At 38.8% G+C, this 18,510-nt stretch overlaps 1 protein-coding gene across 1 annotated transcript in view; it reads right to left on the bottom strand.

The window, feature by feature from the left end:
* Positions 1-14,366, bottom strand: part of Tafa1 (TAFA chemokine like family member 1) — a 125,815-nt gene extending 111,449 nt beyond the window's left edge. Inside the window, exons 1-2 of the mRNA XM_028773011.1 lie at positions 14,261-14,366; positions 9,794-9,934 (exon numbers count right to left, since the gene is read on the bottom strand). Coding sequence (XP_028628844.1) covers positions 9,794-9,934; positions 14,261-14,366 — 247 coding nt within the window. The remainder of the gene's footprint in view (positions 1-9,793; positions 9,935-14,260) is intronic.
* Between the last annotated feature and the right edge of the window lie 4,144 nt (positions 14,367-18,510).

Genomic DNA, 18,510 nt, shown 5'->3' with positions numbered 1-18,510 from the left:
TCCCTCTTTAAGTCTGAATATTACCAAACTTTTCATCCCTGCCTACTTGATGGATGACACTGCATCTCAGTGTTTAATTTACATTTCTCTAAATGAGTAATGTCCAGTAATGTTTTTATGCTTGGCAGTCATTTCTATTTCTCTTCCAGTGACTTACTTGAGGAATATTCCCCTGCTATTATATAACATTATAGGGATGGATCGTCATTCTATTGAAATGATAACATTTGATTTATAAAGTTTTATATATGTGCATCAAAAGCCTGTGTGTGCCTAATTATTTTCTGTAAAGATGTACAGGAATGTAATAACAGTTACTTCTGGCAACTACATTGTAATAGGGAATGGGGCAAAGAGAAATACTTTTATTTTTACTCTTCCTTTGCTGTACCTATATACATAAGTTTCTTTTGATAGTTCTCATTGGCAAATAATTATATGTTACATGGGGTACAGTGTAAGGTTTTGATATGTTTGTTCTATAAAGTCTACATATACATACTTCTGTATGTATCATGTTGGCTGTTACTTTACATTAAAAAGTAAATTATGAAATAATTTGCTTATTAGCAGAGGAATAATAGAAAAGCGACTATGTAAGTCATATGCCACTCATTTTATGGTCTTTATGGATTATGCATCAGTAACGTCAGTGTGCTAGAGACATAAGTGCCTATAAGAAAGAATGGAGGCTGAGGGAAGATGCGGTGTTACATCCAAATACAATTCCAAACTTATGGTTCTTTGCTGGCCTAAAGACTGGTGTGTGGATGGTTCTTTTGTCCAGCAGTAACTCCTTGTACAAACTGGGAGAGGAGAATAGGAAGAACATACAGAATAGAACAGTGGCATCTAATCTGAGAGCACTATGAAAAGGAACAGATACAGAGACTGGCCTTTAATTGAGAGATGTAAAAATTCCTCCAGGCTTGTGATTATCTCTTTCCACTTCTCTTATGGATGCTGCTCCTGGGAAGGTTTTGTTCTGAAGTTGGGGAGCCAATGCTGTGTCAAAGAAAACTTGCATTTGATTTAGAAGCTACATCTGCAACTACCCAATTTTACCCATTTCGTGATGCCACCCAAGACTCTCTTCTAATGGAGCAGTGGGGTCTCCTTTCAGAAATGACAGCTCTCCTTTCTGTAGAGTCATTTGAATTTGGTGGTTCTGCCTACTAAGCAAGCTGGAGTTGCCCTTCTAAAAGCAAGAGAGTGGTCAGAAAAAAAAAGATGGAGAAGGGCATCTGTAACCTATCATATCAGCTCCCTTGCATGGTGCTTCATTCAGTGGATGACAAGCAACAGTGAAGAATCTCAAATAGGTCAGTCATTATTTCATCACTAAAATATTTAACATTGTAAATAAAAGCAAGCAATTTTTTTCATGTTATCTTTTGAAAAGTCTCTAGATGATTTGCACACTGCACCTGAACCTGACATGTTCGTGAGATATTGGAAATATCAGTACTGGAATCAGCTATGCACTGTTTGGCTAGCTGGTCCAATGAAGAACTCTGAGCTACAGGCACAGGAAAATAAACACCAAACTCTAGCATCTATAAAATCATGGTCTTATGGATACATGATGGAGCACATGGGTCTATGTGAATGCTTGCAACAGGACAAAAGTTTATCATATAAATCATTTGACTTATACTGCAACTTTAACAAGCTACTTGCCTGGAGAACTTTTAATACAATATCATGGTTTGACAGGCTACCATGGCGTTATTTAATGTCAAATTGTGGGGTGTGTGCGTGTGTGTGTGTGTGTGTGTATAAAACTTTATTTTGTGGAAAATTTTTCTAAATTTAAAATATATCTCCATTCTCAGGGTTTTCCCCTACCGTGTTGTGTTTTGGGATTAAGATGATATATGTCAAGTGTGTCAAGAAAATTCTATCATATCTTTCACTCAGAATCAATTTCCATAAACCATTTGTAAGAGTTCTGGTTCTGAATATCATATAGCACAACTGTATGGGACTGTACAAGTACAAATATAAATCTGTCAAGTAAAATAGTTTGAGACAGGAATTTAATATGCAGCCTAAGTCAACCTCAAAATTTTGATCATCTTACTTCAGCCTCCTGAGTTCTATGATTAAGAACATATAATATCATGTTTGTTAAACTTTTCTTTAATTGTTATAAACTGTTGTTTTCATACCCACACATAAGTGTGGTCTTCGCTCATCAAGAAAACTCTTTACAACAGACAAGGGACCACTATAGAAAAACCACAACAAGCCAAAATACAGAGTTCTGGAGCTCAGTTCTACAGAATACATCTTTAGAACACTCTCTCATCTAAGGCTAACGAAACATTCAGGAAGAGGGGGCAGAAAGATTGTAAGGGCCAGAGGATCAGAGAGTTTGCCCTGAGATTGTGGCTCCTAGTAAAGTCAAATGTTATGCTAGTTTAAGTCCCACTAACTTGACTGTGTAAACTAGAGCTGAACAAGGATGCCACCAATAGACATGGCAAAGTGGGCAGAGAAAAGTTCATGGTGTCTCATTGTACACAATGAACTATGAGCAGCCAGCCAAGGAAAGCTAGGAGAGGAAAAGATAGTCTTTCCCAGGGAAGAGCACGTCAAATGCTTGTCCACTACAAAATGGTCAGCTCTGAAAACATACATATAAGAACACTATATGAACTAAACAGTTTATATTCAGGGAGATATATGTAGAGACACACATGTATATAATAACAATAAGTAAAAAAAAGAGGTCATGAATTTAAAAGAGTGAGGGGGTATATGGGATGGTTTGGTGGGAAGAAAGTGAAAGGAATATTATAATTATTATAATTTCAAAATAAAAAACAACTCCCCTTTACCCATCCACACACAAAAAAAATAACATAACTGAATAAGATCAGTTCTTCAAGACAATGAATGAAGCTATTTTGTGGATAAATCTGCCCAGTGTTTGTGTTTAGAGTCTGGAACACCCTGACTAACTCACTCTTTCCATTCATCTCTATTCCTTCTCCCGGTGTGACCTTTCTCCTGATGCCTGCCCATCTGCTAACCTGGGAGAATCTTTGTGTCCTTTGCTGTCTTTCTGTCTACTTGTTCTTGTCTTATAGGTTTATGATAATCCAGTAGCAAATTGTGGTGATGTATAATGGTTTGTTTGTGTTCAAAATGACTAGGAATGTATTGACTGTTTCATTGTATTAACAAAGAGTTTTAAAAGATCCTGGGATGCTCATTGGTGAAGGCTACAAAGGTTTCCAACAAAACTTTGCTTCTGTACTTCTCCCCATGCCTGGTGACAGAATGCAAGAAAGGAAACCATAATAGCCTCAAGTCAAAATCACCAGGAACAGATGTCACTGAAACAGTTATCCTTTTCTCTGGATGAGAAGAACAGTGTACAAAGTTACAAAGTCAAATCAGACTTTGACTAATCAGGATTGAGGCTAATGTCTACAGTCTACAATGCATTAAAAGCTTCCTGATTTACCAATAGTAGATCTTTCCCTCATATATTCACTCAAATTAAAATAGATATGAAGCTCTAAAGTGAGAAATTTGTATAAACATTTCATGCTCTGGTCCTTCCCTAAACACTCACAGGCACATGCATGTGTACTCACATGCATGTATACGCACACACATACACACTGCGGTGATGCCTTGCACAGTATATCCTTAGTTATCATACAGAACTAACAACATTGTTTACAGAAACACTTCTACCTACTCTATGGCAATGACCTTGGACTCCACAGTCCCTACTATATACAATGGGAGGAAGCAGACATGCCCTAAGTGTATGATATTTTTGTAGCTTTTGGCTGCACTGCCTTTCCCTGTTCATTTAGAGAGTTTGTACCTTACTAGAAAGCCTTTGAGGCTAATATTGATGCTGACTTAACTATATTTGATGCTTGGGGCTGTTGTGGGCTTGTATTTTGATATTCATTCTGCTTTCCTGGGAGGGGCTGCAGGCAAGGAGTGAATCAGTATACAGGTGACTTCTTGTGAACTTTCTCCCCATCTTAATTTGTAAAATAAAGGCTAGAGCCAGTGGCTGGGCAGTAGAAGGGGAGGTGGAGTGGAAAAGTTTTGAGGAGAGGGAGAGAGAGGAGGACAAAGAGGAAGAAAGGAGAGGAGGGGAGAGAGGCATGATGTCTGCGGATGTCACCCTCCCTCGTGTCTCTAACAGTCTCAGGTAGTTATTCATATTAAGGTTAGATAATTTGGGATAGCAATTCTAATTGTGTGGGCATATTGTGTATTGAGTATTTGTTGATATATAAATCTATTTGGTTAATCTTAAGCATTAAGAGTCTTCTTTCTATCGGGTACCCCAAGGATGGCGGTTATTGCCTGGGGTTGAGCCGAGCACTAAGAGAGTGGCGGAGTTGACCCAGGGCCCATGCCTACAACCGTGGATGGCACAGAGCTGACATGTGGAGGCAGCAGCCACACCAACGTTTTGTGGGTCCCAGGCCAGCCACCGTTAGTGCAGGAACTTAGAGTGGGAACATGGCAGCAAAGCCGGGAGCTAGCCTTGCCGTTCCTTTTTCAAATACCTTCAGCAACATGGGGCCTTTTGGAGCTCCGTAGTCCAGGCTGACCTTTTTCTCTCTGCCTCTACTAGTTGTATGATACTGAACGAGTCATCAAAGCTATATGCCTTTTTACTTTATGAAAAAAAAATAGAAATAATAGGATATACCTTACAAGGTTGACCTTAAAATTAACTAAGTACACTGACTCATAGTACATGGAAGAGGTACATGTGTTAAACCTTAAAAATGAGTCAGCATTATTGTTATCATTAACATATTGCATTATTTTTTAAAAAATTAGACTGATACTGTTTTATGCCTTGGTGGAGCACTAAAATTATAGACTATAACTTCAGCAGTCCCCTTCAAGGTCTGTTTTCAGAGTTTTATAACCCTTGCTTGAACAAATTCTTCCCTTATATGGATATGCTTACTATATGTTTATCATCTTCATGTTTGTGGATGTGTACTTGATTTATTTTAGGCTCTGAGAAGCAGTTAGAAGTACTTAAAAGAAAAATTACAGTTTTAGTTTGTTCTGATCATAATCCAAAGTAAGGTTTTTTTTAACTTACTTTAATTATAGGATTAAATGGTAGATAATATGCAGCGACACATTCCTTTATAGAATTCCTTCATAGATGCTGTTACATCCTAAGCACAGGGACAAGGGAGTGATGATTGTGTATATATTTATAGACTGCTGTGCCATAATCTGATGAATGTGTATTTTGGAGGTTTCAGTTATTCAGTGATCAGAGATTATTTTAAAACTAAACAGCCATCACTTGAAATTTTTCCTCAAATGCCTAATAGGCTTTGAAAACATGGCTAAGATTTTACTTTCAAATTTCTCATTTCAAGTAATCTGATATCAGATTTTGAATCTAAACTAATAAACCACATTCTTCATTCCAAGTCATAGCTACTCTGCTTTTGACAACAGGATAGGTGACAGCTGACCTTAACGGCAGAGGAGAGAAAGTAACAGCATTCAGACATTTTCCATGGAAAATGTACTGTGTAAGACCGTGTGCTTAGGACAAATGTGGAACACACATGCATACATCATCAACTACTGCCCTGGAGGGATGCTCATGTCTAATTACTCTTAGGAAAGTGAGTCAGGGGAATGCAAAAAAGATGCTAAGTGTGTCAAAGCAGAGGGCAGTCAAATAAATGATGGTATATTTGCCATTGAGAATCTTATTCCGTGATTAAAAATTATGTTTGGAAGAATATGTACAAGCATGGGAAATATTTATCACATATTAAGTGAAATCAATATTATAGCATTTAAATCTAGTAAATATCTCCTTTGTGCTTTTTTTGCTTAAGTGTTGGCCTTAGACTATGAGGCAGTCACGCAAAACATCACTGTCTCTGGGAAATGCTATCACTGATGTTTTTAATGTATGGATAGTATATATCTGTGGCTTAAAAAAAAAATCCCTACAATGAGTTTGGACTCCTAAGGGAAAATTGGTGATATCCAGGATGATTGATTGGAAGAGATTCTCAGAACACATGGGGGCTAAAATGTCTCCAAGCTGCATTTATAATAAAAACAGCAAAGAGTTTTACAAAGTTTTGTAGGTTAGTATCTCCAACAATTTCCACACATGCTAGTCTAAAGATAAGAAATAGAACCTATAATTTAGAGAGCATTTGAAGGAAGACAATGGAAATCACATTACAAGGATAGTTTTACTATTCCCCACTTCACCATCGGGAGGCAAAAATCTTTCTCACCCTCACTTTGGAGGAGACAACACACTGTGGTAAGACGTAGTTTGTCAAAAATCATTCTACTGGTACCAAGTACAGCAGAGGTTCTGCCTGGGTATAATATCTCACCCCAATATTCTAGTAGCTACATCAAAATGATTGCTTCATATTTATTTTTCATATAGAGTGTTAGATCCTCCAAACAAATTTAATGATAGCAACACGTAGACTTGTCCATGCAAGCCCATAGATTTGAGAATAGAATGTTATTTATATACGCATATTTATCATGAGACTAAAGAACTTTGTCATTGGCTTTAGCTCGGAAGGTAGAGGGAGCTGTCCTTTTGTTTGGAACAAGCACACTGAAGGTAAATAGTTTCCAAAATGAAATAAACTCTTAAGTAAAATATTGCTGTCATATGGTTTATCATCTAACATAAAGACAGAGCCAAATGCCATTTCTGCTTCTGTCAGCACAGCCAATACATTGTTTTTCATCCAAAATCTGAAGGCAATTTCATCCTAGGTCATCAGTGACAAAAATTAACTGAAATTGGGTTGGAGATTTTTAGTTAACAACTTCAATGCTTTCTTTGGCTAAGAGCTTAAGAGACTGTGATAGTTTTATGCTATCACATACCTCCTGCCTTCTTGGATCAAGCGCTTCCTCCTAGAAAAGGCCAACAATGGCTTTAGTAGGTTAGCTTCCTGATGTTGGGTCATTAGCAGTGCTTCATGGTATTCACTGTGATATAGATCAGTCTGAGTCACAATCCAATTGAGTCGACCTCAATATCACTGACATTACTGTTCTATATGGATTGTGTGTGTGTGTGTGTGTGTGTGTGTGTGTGTGTGAGTCCAGTGTACTATAGTTGCTTAGTAGTATGCCTTGGTCTCTATCCACTAGAAACAAAGAGTAGTAATGCTCTTCCTACTTTGATAAGTAACTGGAATAAAAATGTCTCCAGATATTACCTGATGACTCCTGGAAGGAATTGTTCCAGTGCAGAACTGATGGCACTGTTTTCTCCAACTTGGCTTAATCATATTAATTTAAGACAAAATTGACTTTCTTGGGATTGGAAGTACAGCTGTGCTGTCTATGTAAGCTTGTTCCTATGGCTGTAGTTGACTAGGCAAAAGATGCCCTCTTGACCTAAGCTGGACCAATATATTCTGTTGTCTCGGAAATCATATTTACAGAATATTCATTAAATATTCTTTATGGAAGCTTTACTCTTATGCAAGTGAGACCAGAAAGGTGCCTTTTCCCCATTTCTAATTCATATGAGAGTGTGCATGTAAAAGCTTGAAGAGAGAATTGAACTCTACAAAAGAGAATGAAGTAAAGAAAGATCAGAAATCAAAGAAAAGATGATAGTTAGCAGCTACCTAAAAAAAAAAAATTTCCTGTGGTTGGTTAAAGCAGAATTCTTTCACTTCCTAAAATATCTTTTATTTTCTTTACCATGGCTTCTCTCTCTAATTACCTACTGACCCATAAGGAGAAACACAAAGCACAATCGTATCTAAAAAGTGTCATCAACCCTGCATATCTAGAGAAGGAAGAGTAGACTTAAGCCAAGAGATAGAAATTCTCAGCACTGCTCTACAACCCTGTTCAAATGGGTCAGTTTCCTGAGTCCTAAATCTTTTGGTGAAAAATTAGAAGATCAAATCACACCTACACCTTTAAATTATGGTAGCTGCAGAGAACCACAGGTTTACCGCATGGCCATAGTATATAAGATTATCTTAAAGGTGGCAACGAGATTTAGGATTAAAGTTTGTTATACTGGCCTTAAAAGTCAGACAAGAAGTGATTTTCAAAGCATGTATTAAGGGGTTTATCCTACTGTTCTTACTCTGTTTCTTTATATTTGCATTGGGAAGAAAATTGAGCCTCCTCTCGTATGCAGCCTCGGACATGGCCTCTGCTGACTTGTGCCTATTTGTCTTCATGTTCTGGCAAATTATCTTTATATTGAAGAAGGTAGACTGGTGTAACCAATAGAACAGTAACAGAACAATGAAGGATAAGTTCTGAGTTTTGACATTAAAGACATTGGAGCTTGTGTGCTTTTCTTACAGATGGTCTGGGAAAACCTAGTATCATGTTGCAAAGATACCAAGGTTAAAATGGAGAGGTCTGCATGGTGGAAAACAAAAGCATTTGCCAACAGCAGTATAAGCAAGCCATTATAAAGCTGTCCCCCACCCTCAGTCAACATTGTAGATCTCAATCACAGCTACATGAGAGCGCTGGAACCAGAATCTCCCAGCTAAATTTAATTCTTGATCTCCCAGCGTGATAGGATACTATTTAGAATTTAATTCAGTCTATTTATTTGAGACAAGGTTTTGCTCAGCCCATGCTGATCTTGAACTTCCTGTGTAGCCAAGGATGACTTTGATCCCCTATGTCTACCTCTTAAGCATTGGGATTACAAACATTCACAACCACGCCATGTTTATGCCATGTTGGGACTGAACCCAAGGCTTTGCACATGATAGGCAAGCGTTCTACCAACTGAAGAACAATCCTGAGCCAATGCCCGGTATTTTCAGCTATTAAATTTGGGTGTCACTTATAACACAGAAATAGATAAATCATATAACACTAGTAGGATTTTTGGTAGCCTTAGATAAAATCATGTGAGCAATATGTACCAGATTTTGGCACATAGGAGCACTCAAAGCAATGATGATCATTCACACATATATCCATAGCAACTACAGTAATATCTGGCAGCACTCACTAAATATCTTTTAAATAGATATTAGGTACTGTCAATTTCTGTATCACTAACACCATCACCTTCCTACACAGGCACAAGCAAAATCACTTTCCAAGTAAATTTCCAAAGAAACCATACATTTCTTGTCCTAAAATTCTTTTATTTTAATTTTCTTCTAAAATATCAGAATAATTCTATCTCCCCCCACCAAGCCAGGTGTGTGTGTGTGTGTGTGTGTGTGTGGGTGGGTGGGTGTATGTGTGTATGTATGTGTGTGCACGTGTGCGTGTGCTTCTGCTTGTGTGTTTGCTGCTATAACAACACATGTGACTAGGTAATTTACAAACATAAATTAATTCCCATAGCTCTAAAGGCTTGGATATACAAAATCAATCCATGAACATCTGGTGGAGGCCTTTGCTAATACATTGCCACGCAGTGGGAACCTGAGAAAGAGGGCACAAGAAGAGGCTGAATTCACCCATTTAAATGGCATTAACCTCACATATAATGGTGCAGCCCTCATGGCTCAGGCACCACTCCGATGCCTCACCTTTCTGCACCCACAACAATGGCAGTCTGCTTTCTACATGGGTTTTGGAGTAGACACTCAAACTTAATACTAGAGGAACCAAAGTTCATGTCTATGCTGAGTTCCGGCATTTGATTGCACAGCACTTTCGATATGGCTCATGCATGACCCAGAACCACAGTTAGTTTACACAAGAAAACATGTATGCAGTGACCTCATGAACAAACCCTTATTTGAGAGTGCTAAAACCCATTGCTCACCATCCACACAGGAAGGTCGGTTTCTTGTTGTCCCGGCCACTTTCCCAGGTAGACAGGAACACTTCACTGTTTGTGACCGCTCCTCAATGCGGTTCTTGTTACAACACCTGTGGGCTGCGATCACTTCACAGGTCCCTCCTTCTGGCAAGAGAATAAAAAGAGGACCACCTATTAGACCTAACCCAAGGGTTACTTAGACATATAAGAACACACAAACAGGTTTGGAGGAAAAGACAGAATTATAAAGGAAGCCTGTGAAATCCAATTGCTAAAGAGCTCTCTTTCCTGGTCCATACAGCTTCAGAGAAGACAGGCATTTCAGTGCTGGACTGAAGACAGTGAAGAACACCAGCGAATTAATGGGCATCTCAAGATGTGACTATTCTGGGCTGGATGTAATAGAAATCAGTGGAGCAGCAAATGCCTGCAGCTAAAATGCCAAGTAAAGAGACCACCTGATTTAGATGCACTGTGCTGAGCACTCTTACCTATCCTATGTGCATTTAAGATTCTCTGAACACCCACTACTGATGAGCAGAACGCCAGTGATGCAGAACCCACACTGCTAGGGAAGTGGCCAGGATACTGTTCTCCTTCCCATTGCCTGCCCGTGTCAAGGGGGCTGAGCTGAATAAAAATCTAGTCTGGAATCATTGCCAACCCTAGGCAGCATGTACAAATGAAAGGGAGAATTTCTGGAGGAAATAGTATGTGCTTTCCATGGCATGGCTACTCACAGGACTTGTCAGAGCTCACCTGGGCATGTATCAATGCATATGGGCATCCTCATGGATTTCAACCTGTAGTAGCTCCTGCATAGGTGAGCTGCTGGCTCACTAAAGGTTGGTGAATGTCAAGTTACTCCTTTTGCTTTGGATTGTTTTGTTGTTAAGCTTCCCATAAACTAGTCACCTTTTTTCCACTAGCTTCCCAAGTTACAGCTAATCATTGCCATAGCTAGGTTGAGTCAGTTCCCCTACTCTGGTAGCAATGAGCTTTTCCACATTATGAAATATATCAGGAATTAACTTTCCTACTTTCAACTTTTTAATTCAGAGACAATGGGTTTTCATTTTACCAAAATGGGCTCCTGTCCTTTAGAATTCTTGACTTTTGGCATTTAGTCAGCAGAATCTCTTGAACAAGTGATCAACATGTTGCTGTGTTATAAACTCTTGGGGGAGTATATACTATCTAGATACATAGAGGACATGTAGGGACACATAGGGAAGTGCAAAACAGAAAGATGACAGGGGAAAGGGAATAATAAGGCAATTTGCTCTTTGAGAACTTAGCAACACTGAGTTTTAGATACAGTGGGACAGGGCATGATGGGAATCCCTCTCACTAATTTTCCTGACTCCCTAGCATTTGAAGGTCTTAGTTTTCTCATCTCTAGAGTGGGAATAGTAATCCCCATACCTGCAGCTGAAGCTGTGTGGGCAGAAACAAGAGAGTATATGTAACCTACAATGTTACCAGTGAGCCTGATGCATGATCAAGAGCCTACAACAATGTATGGACGTTGCTCTCTTTTTGTTTCTTGTTTGGTTTTGAAAATGGTGATGACTAAATCCAGGGCTTTGTACATCTCAAGTTCAACTACTCTCTTTCCTGTCTTGGCATATATGGTCTCTTCTGAAATTGCATCTCTTAGCTCCTACTCTCCTTCACCACTCCAGCACATAGGAAAAGTCCTGATGTCCTGTCTCTTAATGACAATCCATCCAACATCATCTCCCTCCAACATGCATTCACACATAAACATGTAGAGAAAGAGGGGGGCGGAGAAAGAAAAGTGGTCACATGAATATATAGGTAATATATACATGCATATATACATACATACATACACATACATACATACACATACATACATACGTATGTGTGTGTATATGTGTATGAGAATCCCCATGAGTTCTCATTAGAGGTCAATGTCAAGATCAATTTCTTAGAGAATGTCTCATCACCTCCACAGCTATTTATTCCCTTAGTATTCTATACATTTCCAAGTACCTGGTAGTCAATGATTTTGGCCCTTTCCAGCCAAGCTGTAAACTAAGACAGGATCAAGGTTATTATTTATTGTTTCTTAGGTAGATCAACATAGAGGATGTTTAGAAGTCTTTTCTAAGTGACTGAGTAAAATATATGAATTAACTAACAGTAACAGCAATAGTGTAAGTCCCAGGTTCTGTAATCAGGTAGAGTAGGAGATGCATTTATGTATGGAGACTCCATGGAAGATTTCCAAGATTCTGAGTTGAAAGATGAGGCTGCAATGGACAGTTATGAAGAGCAGGCCTCATAATCATATGACAATTACAGAAGTTTTTTTGAAAAACTCATCTTATTAAGACAAAGTATCTTTAGATTTCCAGAAGATGGCGTTGAAAGGCCCCAGATATGCTACACTTTCCTGCTTGTGTTATCTAATTATTGACATCTTCCATATGATGCATTTGATGTTTATTTTTCTCTGGCATTAGGATCCAGTGCTACATTCCCTGCCTGCCTGATGGCTGGGAGACCTTTCACTGGCTTGTGCATCACCTTGACACACGGTAAATACTCTGTGTTTGCTTGGCTTTCATTTTGGGCACTCTCTCACTTTCTGACACTTCAGGCTATTCCATGAATCACACTGTCTAACATATTTGCATCAACCAAATTCTAAGCTCTGTTAGATTTCCTTAGTTTTAACCTTTTCTACCCCAGGGTTCAACCAGACAGACTACATTGTGTTCATTTCCCTTGTGTCCCTGGGTATCTCGTGGCTGTGACATTTTCTCAAACATTCAATTGCTTTTTGATAACCTTGACATTTGGGGGTAGACTGGTGAGGCATTTTTGCAGAGTGTCTTCCAATTGGGATTTGTCTGCTTTTCTTATGATTAGAGTGAGGTTATGTGTTTTGAGAGGAAGATTGGAGAGGCAAATCTACTCTGGGCCTATTCTGTATAGTGTATAGGTATACACTAACAATCGACTTTGCCTTGCTGATGCTGAATCTGGTCACCAGGCTGATGCAGCAGTTGTCAGATTTCTCCATTGTTATTGTATTTTTTTCTTACTTCCCCATTTGTAGGGGAAGGAAGTTGCTGTGAATAGTCTACGTTTCTACCTTTAGAAAGTGAGGAGTCAAAGTCTGGGTCTTGAAATTATGATAATGAATAAAAGTGTTTAGAATTCTTCTGCATGATCTTGGTCTCTTTATCTCCATTTTCACATACTTCTTTATATCTATGCATACTCATGTATTTTTAATTTTGCATGGTATTATAATGTAGTGTGAGGTCATTTAATCACTTCAAACATCCCAGATTTCACTATTGCAAAGTTTCTTTTGGCTTCTATGTCCCTTTCCCACAGCGACCATTGTAAGCTTACTTTGTTTTGGTTTTTATTCTGAACACTTCCTCACTTTCTGGCTCTTCAAGATGCTATAGATTGATCTTATACAAGTCATTGTTTCACGTTACAATTGGCCATTTCTCCAAAGCAATGATTGGGGCATTTCAGAAATGTACTATAAACAATGGACTAAGGCTTTCAGGCCAGTTAAGACAGGATTAAAGTGGAGGGGGCGCCTCATCCTTCTCTCAGGAGAGTCATTCCATTGGAGGATGGCCTGAATAGCAATTTGGAAAGACACTGGCCAGTTCCCATGTGAATGTTGCTTCAGTGCCATCTCTTTGGCAGCTATGTACAGGAGGAATTGGGGAAGAAAGAGGAGGCCAGGCAGGAAGGACAAACATCACAGCACAATACTGAGCAGAAGCAAACATCAAAGTTTGAACTTGGGTGAAAGGAAAATCTCTCCCTATCTTCACAGGCCTGGGGTTAGAGTTAATGGAACAGGGCCAATGGTACATTATACCCTCACCCAGACACTCATGGTCATGTTGCTTTAGCTAACAGTTGTCAACTACGACTGCCTTCAATCAAGTCAGTAATAGCTAGGTTGACACTTCATGAAAGTACCACAGACTTAAGTGACTACTTGGCTTTAATAGAAGACAGCAGCAGCACTTACGATGGGAAATAGCAAAAGGGATGTGGGTGCTTCCTAGAGGCACTTTGAATCTTATTTGATTTACAGTCAAGTCAGCAGCTATGATAGGCATATAAGATCATGAGCCTAGTATGCTGGAAACCAACAGTCTTACATTGTATCTCCCCCAGCATATTGATGAAATAACGAAGTCCTACAGACAACTAATAACTTGCTTAGATGCACAGAAGAGTGACTCTAGTTCATCAGTTTCCAAAGTTCATGGGGATTGCATCTTGCACAAAATGGTGATTCTTTATTGACAAAAAGCATCCAGAAGTTTGTCATGTCTCTCATAAGAGCTATCAAAGATAAATGTCTGGCATGCCTTTTGTCCCATCCCTCTGTGTGTCTGCATTTGCCACCACTCTTTTTTGCTCTTATGCTTCCTCCATGGACACTGGTCATATTACCCGGGGCAATCAAGCTAACATGCTGGGCACAGTCCTTCCCAGGAATTCCCATATTAACTGGGACACTATCCCTGCAGAGCTCTGGCTCACCCTTAATCATCTTCATCTTTGCTCAAATGCTGCTCCATAAGATGTCCAACTGATTACTCTATTGAAATAAATCCTAATTTCCTTAGCAGGCACTCATGAGAATCCTTCCTTTGATCTGTGTCTGACCCTCACCCTTTCCTAGAGTACCTGTTACCTTTAAATGCTATGTGCAATTTATTTATTGTCCTTACTGCCCCTGTGTCCCTCACTGGCATGTAAACTTCTTATAGAGAGGGGTCTGTATCATTTTATGTATTAAATCATTTCTTGCATATTATCAGGGTTCAAAAGTGCTTTGAACACAGATCTACTTGTCTTGTCAGAATTGCTTAAAGACAGCTAGAAAGATGGACAGCCTGGGGAGGCTGGTAGGCAGCAGTAAACTACCACCATCAGAGCCAAGACAGGTAGATCCCTGGAACTCACAGGCCAGCTTGTCTAGCCAAACTAGTGAGCTTCAGAGTACTCCAGTAGTCAAATCAACCTGATTGTATAACCCTGGACCATTTGCTTCTGCTGACAGAATGAAAATGCTAAACATTTGATAGAAAAAGTTTCCCTTATGTTATGATTTGTGGGTTTTATAGGTTCTATAAAGGGGTCCAGCAGCCTTCACTGCATGAAAGGAGTCTGCTACAGCAGTTCCTGAAAATTTAGCACAGCAAACTATTTTTTTAATGCTAGTACTGGCTAAGGATGAATGAAAACAATTGCACTTATCTAGTTATCAGCAATCCAAACCTATGTAGCAAGTACTTGATAGGTGGATAGAGAGGCACTGGATATAGAATATAATTAAGAAAGGTAGATGTCTTTGTCATAGCAAATAAAGTAGAGTAAACATTCAAATGTGGTTGCCTACCCAGATCTACATTTCATATTTCTTACTGAAAGCAGCATCCTATATTTAATTTGGCCCATGCAAAATGTAATGAGAAACTGACAAAATTCTAGCAAAGTAAAACTCTGGGTTTGTATCACAACCACAGAGATTATAAAGTCTATCATCCACACCAGCTGGCTCCTCGGGAAAAGGAATAAACACAGACACACTAATAGACACACTGCAATAAAAGGGAAGAGTCAGTTTTATTACAACCTTTTCTAACAACTAGAAATATGCCCCCTTTTATTTAATATTACTTGTGCTTTCAGAAATACCCAGGGGACTGTCCCTTTAAATCTAAATGCTAATGTTATTTCAAATCACAACAATATTTGTTGCATAATTACTTCTCAGCCTTTACTGTGGCGCCATTGCCAATCCATTCCCAAATTTTATCTTCGTCCAAGTCTAAATGATTTCAAGATGATCTATGGCTTGTCAAAGCAGAGTCATTTAATAGCTCAGAAAATCGGACTTTCCCTTTTTGCATATGGATTGTTTGGAAAATGGCTTCTTCTGGTTTGTGCCCAACATCCATACACTCAGCCAGTCACAAAGGTGTGACACCACATTAACTCACGACAGAGGATACCGTGCAAATAACAGTTTGGATATTGTCTGTGCAATTCAGATTTCCAAATTGCTGTTCATATCCTCATCTTGAGTATAAAAAGCAATTCTAAGATAAAGTATTTATAAAATTACAGCTTCATACCCGGAATTTACTTTTATAAAGGGTCCTGTTGTTTTCCAGCTAGGACCTAGTACAGGAAGTGCCTGGTCAGTGTAAGTCAATCTGAAATAAGTATGTTCAGTGCACAGTAACCTCTTAGTTCTTCCTCCACTCCAGACCTTCAATAGCATCTCTTGCCTCCTACCCTCTTCACCAACATTCACCCAGGAGGAAGGATAAATTCCTTGCAAGGAAACCCCATGGGACATCTCTCTGTTAACCATCCTTCCCTATCTCTTGGGTTTGTCAGAGCTCTGAGTGCATTATCAACTTTATTCTTAACAGGAAAAGAAAATTTCTAATGCCCCCAAAGGTGAGAAGAAGATACTGTTTTAAGATTATATTTGGCAACATCAACTCTCTGCCAAGCCCAAATGCTCCAAGCTACAGTCTCTCTTCCCCAGCTCCATGCATCACTGTCTTACTCTATACAAGGGAGAAACCCAAGGGAGATGGATGCTAAGGATAATGTTTCTTTTAAAAGGACTCCCCAATGATGACAATTATGTATCATGATGGAAAGGAAAGGAAGAGTCTAGGAATGACTGGCAGGTGGATGATTAAAAGCCGAGCTGAAGCTTGTCATCACAACCAGTACTTGCCCCCAGATTGGAAATCTACTAAAAGTAGCTTAGATACTATGCAAGTGAATCTTTCTGGGCTATAAACTGAGAAAAACCAGTTTAAAATGATCCTGTGGGAAGTTTCCTGAGTCTATTTCCTCTTCATATGTTAAGAAATTAGATATTTAGTGTTTGTGTGGTGATGGTTTACAACCAAGATAAAGAAGCATGGTGGAACAGTTCAAATTACTATAAGAGTGAGCTCTCTGGGAAAGAGAAGAACTGGAAGGAAGAAACAGGAGAATGTTTTTCTTCCCGAGAAAGCCTGCTTTTTGTGCAACAATATCTTCAAAAACAGAACAAAAATGAATGTGTGCGATTTCTGCATTTCATTTGCTCTCTCTCTCTCTCTCTCTCTCTCTCTCTCTCTCTCTCTCTCTCTCGTGTGTGTGTGTGTGGTGTGTGTGTGTGTGTGTGTGTGTGTGTTGTATGTGTCAGTGTGTCTGCACCCTCATCATTCAAAGTCTCCCTTGGGTGCATTTCTTGAACCAATATGCAAATATTTTCCTGATACATGTTCCTGTATTTCAAATAATTCTCCTATAATAACATTCAGGATACATAATTTTTATTTTTAAACTGATGCCCACTTTCGTTATAAAGGGTTGACATGGCACATATTCTAAGTTGATGGAACTGATTAAATGTCTATAACATAATGGAAACAGGAAAAGGATGAAGCAGAGAAGGGAAGAAAGGATGGAGGGGAAGTACAGAAAGAAAAGAATTGGTACATATGAAGAAAGGTGAAATGTTCCTTTTTATTCTCAAATATTATGTTTTCATTAATTTTTTGAGAATTTTATACCTGTACACAATGTATTTTGATCCTATTAAATCACCACCTTCCCTCTAACTCTTCCCAAATCCCCACCTTTACTCTCCCTTCCAAATGAATTAATCTTTTGAAAACATTTTTTAAAATCCTCTTTGTATGGTCGTTTTCAAGGAAGAAATTGCATGATAAATACAGCTTATGCAAAGAAGTGACTTTCCAATACATCAAAAACCAAAACCAAAACCAAAAAAAAAAAAAAGAAAGAAAACAACAACAACAACAAAAAAATCCAACTTGGAACTTTGGTTTTGGGAAGAATAAAAAATGTATAAACCCGTTTTACTTAGAAACGATGTAGCAAGTAATACAAAAACACACCCCTCAACACACACAAACCTTTGAAACATGTCTTTACCAATGGTAAGCAAGGGTATGTGTTTAAGGTCTGTAATAACTAATCGTGGTTTGCAACTTGACAAATGAGAAGGAACCTCCACTGAGGTATTGCCTCTATGTGACAGGTCCATGGGCATGTCTGTGGGGCATTTTCTTAATTGGTAATTAATGTAGAAGGGCCCAGCCCACTGTGAGTGTTGATTCATACCTAGGCAAGTGGGTCTAGGCTGTGAAGGAAGGGTAGCTGACTGTGAGCTAGGAAACAAGGCAGTAAAGAGCTTTCCTCCACATTCTCTGCCTCAGTTTCTGCTTCCATTTGCTTTTGTAGGTTCCTGCCTTGGCTTTTCCTGATGGTGAACTGTGACCTGTTAGACAAAACAAACCCTTTCCTCTCCAAGTTGCTTTGATTGCAATATTTATCGCAGCTATAGAAAGCAAGCTAGGATACAATCAAAGGCATTATTTGGAGGAAATTACTAAAACCTAGGCTGAAGTATGTTAAGATTGACAAGATTAATTGGACCCTTAAATTTTCTCTTTATTTCAAGTAGTTCCTTTCTTGAAAAGCTGTATTATGTAAGATAAACCAGAGTCTTTGAGATTCACTTTTATAGGACTTCCTGATCAGGCCTTAAAAATAGCTCTTTAGGAACCTATTGTAGCGGATGTCAGAAATGCATATTTAAGACTCTGTTAAAAATGTTTTATTGACCCAATGGGCTGGAAGGAAGCTCCAAGTGTCTC

The sequence above is a fragment of the Grammomys surdaster genome, unplaced genomic scaffold (genome assembly GCF_004785775.1).
Source record: "Grammomys surdaster isolate TR1022 unplaced genomic scaffold, NIH_TR_1.0 220, whole genome shotgun sequence".
In the NCBI taxonomy this organism is placed as follows: domain Eukaryota; kingdom Metazoa; phylum Chordata; class Mammalia; order Rodentia; family Muridae; genus Grammomys; species Grammomys surdaster.
This window is presented reverse-complemented; position numbering and strand designations above follow the sequence as displayed.